The sequence below is a fragment of the Mustela lutreola genome, chromosome 8, assembly GCF_030435805.1.
Source record: "Mustela lutreola isolate mMusLut2 chromosome 8, mMusLut2.pri, whole genome shotgun sequence".
Taxonomy (NCBI): domain Eukaryota; kingdom Metazoa; phylum Chordata; class Mammalia; order Carnivora; family Mustelidae; genus Mustela; species Mustela lutreola.
Window position 1 is genome coordinate 81,184,367 of NC_081297.1, and position 11,365 is coordinate 81,195,731.

The 11,365-nt window shown below is 41.5% G+C and overlaps 1 protein-coding gene across 1 annotated transcript; it reads left to right on the forward strand.

Annotated features, from left to right (window-relative positions):
• The first annotated feature begins 3,890 nt into the window (after positions 1–3,890).
• Positions 3,891–10,848, forward strand: LOC131838925 (inositol 1,4,5-triphosphate receptor associated 2-like). Its single transcript, XM_059185791.1, has 2 exons — positions 3,891–4,153; positions 10,028–10,848. Exon 2 carries the CDS (start codon positions 10,041–10,043, stop codon positions 10,641–10,643), a length of 603 nt encoding a protein of 200 aa, XP_059041774.1. The 5' UTR covers positions 3,891–4,153; positions 10,028–10,040; the 3' UTR covers positions 10,644–10,848.
• The last annotated feature ends 517 nt before the right edge of the window (positions 10,849–11,365 follow it).

Genomic DNA, 11,365 nt, shown 5'->3' on the forward strand with positions numbered 1-11,365 from the left:
AGATAATAAAAATATAAATGGCTTTTAAGACATGAAACTGTCATAAGTAGAGAAATGCAAATTAAAATGGCATGATGCCATATTTCACCTATAAGATTGGCAAAGATCAACACATTGTGTGTGATGAGAGTGTAGGGAACAAAGCAGGCGCACAGATTGTTGGCGAGATGATAAATTGATATAATCTCTATGGAAACCGATTTGGCAATAGCTAACAAAATTTTCAAAAATAAGGTTGAAGAAGTTGTTTTTTTTTTTCTTTTAGTCAAATTTCCTTCTTTCAATTATCTATATGTACACAACCAATCAAAAGGCTACACAGAGTTTAAAAACAAAACCGAAATATTTTAAGAGAGGTACTATGGGAACCCCTGAGTGGCTCAGTCGGTAAAGCTTCTGCCTTCAGCTCAGGTTATGATCCTAGGGTCCTGGGATGGAGCCCCACATCAGGGTCCCCGCACAGCAGAGTCTGCTTGTCCTTCTCCTTCTCCCCCTGCCTGTATCCCCAGCTCATCCACTCTTTCTCAAATAAACAAATAACATCTTAAAAAAAAGAAAAAAAAAAAACAAGAGAAGTGTCTTTTGTATAATGTGGATAACAACCATTTTGGGCTTTGGAAATTTATATGAAAGCCAAAATTATCTCTTCGTGTATATCAGTCAAAGTCCCTTAGCAAACAGACGGCACTTTTTAAAAGGGGAGGCTGAAAAGATTTTCATCCATGAAGGTGTGGGCAGGGTGAAGAGAAACAGTAGAAGAAGGGAGCAGCCCCTGGTGTTGGCATGATGGCTTTAGGAAGCCATGACCATCCCCAGCAAGAGCCAGCGGAAGGTACAGAAGTACAGAGCCAAACGAGAATTGTTACTCCTGCTCTGCGTCTGGATAGATGTGGAAAGGCAGCAGATGATTTTCATTCAGCTAGTATGCATCTTGATAGTATCTTCAGAGCCTTGCTTTATTTCCACTTCCCTCTAAAAAGGAATCGCCAAATTTTTTTTTCAAAATGTTCACTTCAGAGCGGGACCCATAGATCACTTACTTTCCAATCCTTTTCTTTCCAGGATAGTATCTTTACAAAAGTTGGCTTCCTGAAGACGTTGGTATTGTTTACTGAAGTTTAATTAAAAGAAATTTAAAGAGGATGACACATAGAATATAAGAGCATTACAGAGTATATTATAAGACATAGTGCATTTTACATAGAGTGGGCTTTGAAAAATAAAGTGCATGTTATGTTTGGCTATACTGAAGGAGTCTTCTATGAAACAGTTTTCTTTCCTTTCTTCTAATAGTGCCCCCCCCTTCTTCCACCCCCTCCAATCTACTTTTGGTTGGACAAAGTGAGTCGCTTGGATTAAGCAGAGTTAATCTCAGAGACCGAGCTTCTGGCTAATGTCTACCAACATCACATAAAGACTGAGTTAGAAAGGGATATGCGGGGTGCCTGGGTGACTCAGTTCGTTAAGGGACTGGGATCAAGTCCCACATCCAGCTCCCTGTTCAGTGGGGAGCCTGCTTCTCCCTCTCCATCTGCCCCTCCCCCCTGCTTGTGTTCTCTGTCTCTCTCATAAATTAAAAAAAAAAGAAGATGAAGAAGAAAAAAGGGATATGCATTATTTGAAAATTTTTTCTTCTTTTCTTTTCTTTTTTTCTCATGTACGTAAAATAAGATTGCATTTCCTTGCAGTGTCCCTCAGTGGTTCTCGGATACAAGACAGGCAGTTACTTTCAGGTCTGGCAACATCAGGGGCCCAGCCTGGTCAGCGTGCCTTAAGGGGATATGACTTGGCAAGGATACACCATGCTGTCATTAACTCTCTCTAGAGTATTCAAAACCCGTAGACCAGTCTTGGTTTTGTTTTGTTGTTTTTTGTTGTTGTTGAATCTGCATTTTATCCCTTTCTACTCTCTCTGTTCCTCTGTTCACAAAGCACGTGTTTGGGTGGGAGAAGCTGTTTTGGTGGAGACTGCATGTTTCTGGCTGCCTTGGGACAGGCACAGGCATCACCAGCTTGTGCTGTCCACGGCAGAGATCACAATATGAGCACATTCTCTTAGAATCCTATGAGGCAAACAGTAAATAAATAATGGAACAATATATTCATCTAATTCATTGCACATCCATTGGAATTTATTGTTTAGGCTCTTCCTTTCGCTACTTTGAGAAACATCAGGTGTAATACACTTCCGGGAGCAGGAAGTAAGAGTACAATTTGCCAGACAGGTGATATGGTCTAGTGGATTCAGAATTTTAATATTATTTTTGGCTCCACCACTGGCTTCCTTTATGACTAGGAGGGAAATCTCTTTGGGTGTTGCTAGTTTCGGTATCTGTGGATTGATAAGACGGTCACAAGCATAGATGTTACGATAGTTCACTTTATGGGAAATTAAGCAGAGCAAGTCAGTGAGAGGAATGAGTTAATTGGTTATTTCTTTCTGGGTACTCTATTGTGCTTTAAGAGTACTTTTTTTTTTTTTTAAGATTTTATTTATTTTAGAGAGAGAGAGAGCACAAGTAGGAGGAGCAACAGGCAGAGGGAGAAGCAGGCTCCCTGCTGAGTAAGGAGCCTGACGTGGGGCTCCATCCCAGAACCCTGGGATCATGACCTGAGCTGAAGGCAGGTGCCCAACCGACTGAGCCACCCAGGCATCCCAAGAGTGCATTTAATATCTGAATACGTTAAAGGAGCTTCAGAAGGTGCATCATACATGAGCTATGTCATTTCATCCCTGCAGCAAACCTAGGAGGTCATTCATTGTGCTGATTTTGCAAATAAACCAAAACACGGAGTTCAGTAATTTGTCAGAGGTCCCAAAACCAATTGGGCAGAGCTGGGGTTTGAACTCAGGGTATCTGAATCCAGAGCCCCAACTCTGAACTACTACACGTCTCCCTCTTCTCTAGGGACAGAAACAATGACCCACAGGAACAGGAGCAAATATAAAAATCTAGATATCACAAAAATAGATTTTCAGAGATCCCCAGGCGGGGTAAGGAAGAGAGAAAATAGAAGAGAAGTAGGAAATCACCCATGCTCCAGGCTGTGAAGCATGTGATTAGGGACGGCAGGGTCTGGCTAGAGAAGCCCAGGGGGGCAGTAAGCAAAGCGGACAGCTTGAGAACAAAATGTTCCAGTTAGGATGTCTCATATTGTATGTGGAGAACCCTGAAGCTGGTTTGCTTGTTTGTTTGTTTTGTTTTTAAGGTGTCTGTCCTCCCCTCTGGAGGGGAAATGGCCTTCCAAAGAAATGTCCTGCGTGTCTGAATCTGCCTGCATCTTCCCTAAGCGGACTTGGCATTTCAGTCTTCTGCAGTCTCCCACCTGCCTCCCGGTTCTGTTTACCCAGCGCTGCCGGGCACTTCGCGGCGTCCACCTACTTGGAAAACACTTCTCAGCTCCCGCTGGCCTCTCCCGGTGCTGCCCTCCGCGGGGTTGAACGAACCGCTCGGGCATTTCTTTGCTTAATTATTGCACTTTGTGTAGTCGTCATACTGCGTCTGCCCAACTGGAGACGGTCTCTTAAGAGAGGTCACGAGGATGTCTTTAGTGAATCTGTCCAGGGTGCCTGGGTGGTTCAGTGGGTAAAGCCTCTGCCTTCGGCTCAGGTCATGATCCCAGGGCCCTAGGATCGAGCGCCGCATCCGACTCTGCTCAGCGGGGAGCCTGCTTTCCCTTCTCTCTCTGCCTGCCTCTCTGCCTACTTGTGATCTCTGTCTGTCAAATAAATAAATAAAATCTTATAAAACAACAACAACAAAACCGTCCAGCACTTGGCCCAACAGAAACATAAGGAATTTAAGTTAGAAGTGACTTTTTTCCATCCTGATTACAGACAGTATGTACTGGGTGATGTTTATTTTATTACCAGGGCGGGGAGCACACCCAAATGGCCTCGCTCTGGCCCAAGCAGGGTCCCCCTTCCTTTCCGGCTCTCCCGCTCCGGCTCCCAGGATCTCAGCGTGGACCAAGACGGCAGGTGCCGCTGATCGCAGGCTTCGCTCTCCTCCAGCTGAAGCTCGTCTCTGCGCTTGCCCCATAAAGCCGGCCAGGATCAGCTCCGGCCCCTCGCCGGCTCCTGCGGGCCTCGGCTCTGCGGTCTGTTTTCAGAAGACGGTTCTTAGAGTGCTGGTAAAGTGAAAATAAGGTGGTGAGTTTTCCCCCAACTAAACACCTAAACTTTGGCCGATGCTGCCCTTTTTTAGTCGTTTAAGGTCAAGAAAGTCCTTTTCTAAGCAGGGAAAAGCCATGCCAGGGGCAGCCTCCGTCTTCTCCTCACCCCCTGCCCCAAACTCTCTATGCTTGTGGTGATAAAGCTAGGTCCCCCCAGAGATGCTGCTTTCACCACAAACCAATCCTAGAATTGTTTTCAGAGGGGCCTTTTAGATACCTAAGTTCCTGAACTGTCATTTCCAGCCTTAGTCATTAGGCATGTGTGTTAGTGGAAAGCAGTTATGGGGTTTTGTAGACACCCAAGAACATGGGACCACCTGAGGTTTTTTTTTTATTAACATATATTGTATTATTTGCTTCAGGAATACAGGTGTGTGAATCCTCCGTCTTACAGAATTCACAGCACTCACCATAGCACATACCCTCCCCAATGTCCATAACCCACCACCCATCCCTTCCGCCCACTACCCAGCAACCCTCAGTTTGTTTCCTAAGATTAAGAGTCTCTTGTGGTTTGTCTCCCTCCCCGAGGATCACCTGAATTCTTGCATTTAGAGATTTCACGTCCTCTCCTCGTCTCTGAGAGGAAAACCAGACTTCATATGATCAGTGAAACAGAAGAGCCCAGTGAGTTTTTAGAAGTGTATGTGTGACTATGCTATTTCAGGAATTGTTCCAGTATGAGATGTTTATAATAAGGTTGGTGTGACCCAGCCAAGGAGCTTAATATAACATGGTTAAGTGAATGGTGGGAGGGGAGAGTCCCGTTCTGTGCCAGCTTGCATTAATTAGTAATCAAACAGGTTTGCTGATGAGACTCGCTGAGCAATTACTAAATCTGGGACTTGTGGTTTGCAAATCATTTTGACTAACAGCTGCCATCACCTATCTTAGGACAAGAAAAAGTAAGCGTTATTTTATCACACTACATATTAGTCACAAAGAGACTAAAAACAGTGTAATTTTGACAAATATAAAATTTACCGGTTAAGTCGAAAATCATGTTCTGCCCTTGTATCTAGGCTCACTAAAGATGACTTTCCTGGGAACATCTTAGTGACTGTTTCTTCTGTCTCCATGAAGAGTTTACTGCCATCTGTTAGTGAAGGGGCCTCTTTTGGCAAAAGGAATTTGTTTATCTACATACATACACAGATATTTGTAAAAAACTTTTTACATCCCTTACTTCAGAGTTATGCCTTAAATCTCCAACTGGGACTTGGGTGAAATATTTGCCTAAATTTCATAATTAAGTATTGGATGATTATTAAGGTATGTCTACCTCATCTAAAGTTTTGAAGTTTAATGTTCAAGAAATAATTGTTAGTAAAGGGAGAAAATGCTTAAATGGTTAGTAAAGGTAAGATAATTACATTGTCAACATAATCTTTTGAATTAGAGTTTGATTCAGGAATCTAAAGAGCTTTTGAGCTTTTTGAATGAACTCAAATCTTTTTTCAAGGATGTTACTTTTGTATCTCTACTTTTTTGGAAAGAAATCCAACTATTTCTTAGTGATTGAAGAATATGGATATTGAAAAATGTAAATTATGCCCTTATGTTTGTCTATTCCTAAAAAATGAAATATTCTCTGTACTGCACATAAATAGTGAATTTATTCTGACTCCTTTAGGAAGTCAGAACAAATGTAATAAGATTTCGTTAAATCTCAGAGTATAAATGCCTAGAACTCTGCAGTTACATCACTGGTGAAAATTAAATATATAATGAGTAAACTTACTTTAGGTAAGAAATCACATTTAAAAAAATTTTTTTTTTAAATTTTATCCATTTAAGAGAGAGAGCACAAGCACAGGGAAGGGGCAGAGGGAGAGGAAGAAGCAGACTCCCTGCTGAACGGGGAACCTGACGCAGACCTCAGGCCTCCATCCTGGAACCTGGAGATCATGACCTGAGCCAAAGGCCCATACTTAACCAACTGAGCCACTCAGCACCCCCCCCATCACATTGTTTTATAGATGTTTCCAGGCCTCAGAAGCTTTTAATCATTGCTTTGGATCAGGGAGGTGGTTGAAAAGTGCTGACTGAAGAGGTTTACTATATATATTAAAGCAATTCAGGCAATAACAATAACGAGACTCAGATTCTAGAAATAAGAACAATGAGGCGTAGTTCAATCAATGAGAAATAAAACACATGAAATAATTGGTTTAGATAATCTCTAACATTATTTTATATTCAGTGAATGTGAATCTAAACGGAAATTCCCAGATTTGCAGTCCCAGTGTTCTGTTTATAACCACGGACTTAGCAAACAATATAGCATTATGCATAGTGCGAGATGCAAAAGAGAGGCCTTTAATTTTTCCATCTTCACTCCCAAACTAGGATAACCCCCTCTTCTATGCTCCCAGAGCCCCTGGCACTTTTCTTTCCCAGTGTGTAATGATAGAGTTCTCTCTGGGCTTTAGGGTTGCTAGATTTATCTAATAAAAATACAAGAGTCTCGGGGCGTCTGGGTGGCTCAGTGGGTTAAGCCGCTGCCTTCGGCACAGGTCATGATCTCAGGGTCCTGGGATTGAGCCCCGCATCGGGCCCTCTGCTCAGCAGGGAGCCTGCTTCCTCCTCTCTCTCTCTCTGCCTACCTCTCTGCCTACTTGTGATCTCTCTCTGTCGAATAAATAAAATCTTAAAAAAAAAAAAATACAAGAGTCTCAGTGAAATTTGAATTTCAGATAAATGATTTTCCAGTATAAGTTTTTCCTGCACAACTTTTATGACATATATTTAAAAAAAATCAGCCCTTTATCTGAAATTCAGATTGTTTTAAAAAGATTTTATTTGACAGCACAAGCAAGGGGAGTAGCAGGCAGGGAGAGGGAGGCTCCCCACTGAGTAAGGAGCCTGATGCGGGGCTTGATCCCAGGACCCTGGGATCATGAGTTGAAGGCAGAGGCTTAACCCACTGAGCCACTCAGGCACTCCTGAAATTTAGATTTTCTTGGATATCCTGGATTTAATGTGTATTCCCAGTAGCTTACTGGTTTGTATCTGAACCTCCTGCAGACTACAGGACTTAGGAGAGTAGATACTCTCTGGAGCAGAGGTATTAGCACTTTCTAGGTACTTAATAAATATTGGTTGAGTGCCTAAAGGTCTGAGTGATATGGAGTACAACTGAGGTTCAGAGAATTAAAAAAAAAAAAAAAAAAAGCATTTCTTGGAGCATCTGGCTGACTCAGAAAAGCATGTGACTCTGGATCTCTGGGTTGTGAGTTAGAGCCCCACGTTGGGTGTAGAGGTTACTAAAAATAATAAACTTAAAAAATGAACACTGCCCTTTGGGATTTCTACAAGTGTGCCATCTTTACACTGTAAATAGTCAATCAACTGAGAGAAATAAAGAGGAAAATACATCTAAAAGAGACTCCAGTGGTGCTTGTGTGGCTCAGTCAGTTAAGCATCTGCCTTCGGCTCAGGTCATGATCTCCGGGTCCTGGGATGGAGCCACACATCTGCCTCCCTGCTCGGCAGGGAGTCTTCTTCTGCCTTTGCCTTTTACTCATGTGCCCTCTCTCTCAAATAAATCTTAAAAAAAAAAAAAAAAAAAAAAAAAAGAGAGAGAGAGAGAGAGATATTCCAAGCAGCTGACCCTGCAAATGTAATTAGCTTCCATTTTTTAATTTGCAGTTAGTACTTTTTCAAAGATTGCAAGTTTGACTTGAGCTTTTAAATGTTATGGCAGATTGCAGCTAATCTCTTCTATTGAGATCTAAAACTGAAAAAGAGGTTTGGATGGGACTGACGGGAGAGGTTTCCAGGCCACATATGGAGGAGGTGGCCCAAATTTCGAAATCCTTATCACATCTCTTTGTTCTGCTTTATATTAGAAAAAGCAAAACAAATCAATTTTGAGAATGTTTATTAGCTCATGAAGAGCCAAGGTCTTAAGTGTACTCTAGTTCATAAACCACGGAGTGGAGGTCACTTAGGTGAGTCATGGAAGTTTTGCAAACAGATAATAAAAGGAGAAAAATGCCTTGGACAAACAAATAGAAATGCATGTCTTCTGTGCGAGAAACATTAATCTGGCTCAGTCACAGATACCCACAAGGCAAAGCCTTTCCCTGGGGCTTGATCAGCCTCCTACCTTAGTATCCAAGAAGGAGGGTAGACAGGATCTGAGAGTTTGAAGTTCCAGTTTTAGGGTTTCTATTAGCCTCATGCCCAACCTGTGCTTCCATTCTCTGACTCTTGAAAGGAAAACCAGTTCTTTCATATTGAGAACATTTGTAGATACCTAAACAGTCTTATAAGACCTTTTGCTCTCTTCTGTCATTCCCTCTACATCACTTCCTACCTCCCAGTGGAGAGATGAAAAACGGCTCCCATGGGGCCAGGGGAAATTCTCCAGAAAATGTGGTAGCTGTGAGGAGTTGAGGGTCTACACTCACGAAAGCTGGGGGAAACGTCTACAAGCCTGGTATTTGTGTATATCATATACGACTGCGGATTACCAGTAATGCTTGTAACAATGTATTGTGTACCTAGAAAAAAAAAATCACATCATGGTTTTTTTTTTTTTTTTAAAGATTTTATTTATTTATTTGACAGAGAGAAATCACAAGTAAGCAGAGAGGCAGGCAGAGAGAGAGGAAGGGAAGCAGGCCCCCTGCTGAGCAGAGAGCCCGATGTGGGACTCGATCCCAGGACCCTGGAATCATGACCTGAGCCGAAGGCAGCGGCTTAACCCACCGAGCCACCCAGGCGTCCCACATCATGGTTTTTTAATACAAGAATTAAAATTGTTTTTGAGGAAACAACATGCATACATAGTTTAAACAATCAAAGGATAGAAGTCAAAGCTTAAATGGCAAACATGCTGTGCAGTTATAAAGCCTAGGAGAGAACAGAAAGAGTAGATTCCAACGAGTATACACCAATTCCAGAATTGCCATAGAGGAATGTGTTTTAGGCTTGGCGTTAAAAAATAACCCTTGAGTACATGGAAAGGAGGGTATTGTCAAGTGGCAACACAAAGGTTATGATCATGACTGATTAGTAAAGGATTCTGCTGGTAGGAGCTTCATTGACTGGAGCTGTCTTCTTGAAGTAAATTGTGTCCTCTTGAAGCCAGATTGTGAGGATTTTTGAGTGTCCTCTTTTAAATACCAGTCTTTCCAAATACCCCTTCCAATTATAGTTCTTCTAAAATTTCTCTTCCTTTTGTTCATTTTCTATGAGGGGATTTTTAAAGAAAGATCTATGAATGGAAATCTTAAGGTCCTAAAAATCATCACTTTGAAACTAGCTATTTGTAACTGTTCAAAGTACTGTAACTCTTTGCCTAGGCAAAATTTTGGACTTCTTTCCACAGGGCATATGTAGTACTCATTAGATGAGAACCAGAACAGTACTCAAACAGGAACTGTAAGCAACTTCACCATCACCATCATATGTGACATATTATTATAAATGAAAAGCAATATGGTTAGGAGTCCAGCCTCTGGAGTGGGACAGCCTGGGATCAAATCTGGCTCCAGCACTTATCTGGGGTGATTTTGGGTGTGTCTTATTTTCTCTTTACCTGGAAATGGAGATAATAGTAATGTCTACTTCATAGGGTTGTTTTGAGAATGAAATGAGTTGATACATATAAAGAATATAGTACCATGCCTGGCACATGGCACATACTTTGCGTGTGTTGGCTGTGGTTATTTTCAGGAAATTTGAGTGCCAATTAAACACATGGGAAGTTGTTTAAACCAATTGTTTAAAGACCTCTTCATTCCTCCACAGCTGATTTAGGACTAAATAGCATTGCTAGATTATTGTCAGGACAGTGCTAACTTAAAGAAAAACAACATGTCTACTTCTGCCTGCACTTTAGCCACTTCACCGGCATGATTGGAGGAAGATCAACAATGACCGCTGTGAGGAAGGTCACGGACAAGCGGCATAACCCAGTGGAAAGCATCTGTAGAAAAATCAGAGCCATCCAAAAGAGAGAAGACCTTTCAGATCCAGTTCGACAGATTCTCAAATACCAGTCGAGCAGTCTTGATAGTCCGCAGATTAACACGGAGAAAGATATTGAAGAGGTTCTAGAGAATATGGCGACCACTCCTATTCCGTCGCCCAACACTTACTTCTCAAGTACCTCGAGAGATGATGCCATCATTACAGCTCCTCAAATAAGGTCTCCAAGAACCCCATCCTTTTCTCATCTCCGCTCTCCTGAGAATGCCACATATCCTGTTCCTCTCACCAGTTCTGAACACCTCTCAAGGCCAAGATCTGAGAGCTGTCAGAATTCTACATCCTGGGCATCACAGACCAGGAAGAGGGAGCACTTCTCTACCAAGGATTTGAATAAGCATTGTGAAAATCATTTTAATGCCTTAACACTTGACTTTGATTCAACCTCTGATAAAAACTCTGAATGTCTTACTCCTCAGGAATCAATAGTGAAAAAATTATCTCTAAATGAAGCTGGTAAATATTAATCTTTTAATGTTCTTCCAATAAAGCAATAAGCATATCACTTCCTGAATACCCAAGTTAAAAAAAAAAAACAAACCCAATCCACATGATTAAAATTTGGATGAGAGCATCCATCTTTCCCTTTTTAGGTATGCTTCTTTCTCTCTTTCAAAAATTTTATTTTTGGGGATGCCTGGGTGGCTCAGTATGCCTGGGTGGCTCAGTAGGTTAAGCGGCTGCCTTCGACTCAGTCATGATCCCTGTGTCCTGGGATCGAGTCCCACATCGGGCTCCCTGCACAGCAGGGAGCCTGCTTCTCCCTCTGCTTCTCTGCCTGCTATCTCTGACAAATAAATAAAAATAAAATACTTAAAAAAAACTCTGAGAAGTACATTAAAATTTTTTTTATTTTTTTAAATTATTTTTAAAAACTTTAATAGATGTTTAGTTGACCTGTTAATTTCAGGTGTACAATATAATGATTCAACAGTTATATACTTTATTAAGTGCTCACCATGGTAAATGTAGTTAATGTCTGTCACCATGCAAAGTTATTACAATATTATTGACTATATTCCCTATGTTGTATTTTTCATCCTCAAGACTTACTTATTTTATAACTGAAAGTTTGTACCTCTTAATCCACTTCACCTATCCTGTCACCTACCTCCCCTCTGGCAATCATCAATTTGTTCTCTATACTTTTTTAGTCTAATTTCTTTTTGTTTTATTTTGTTTCTTAGAT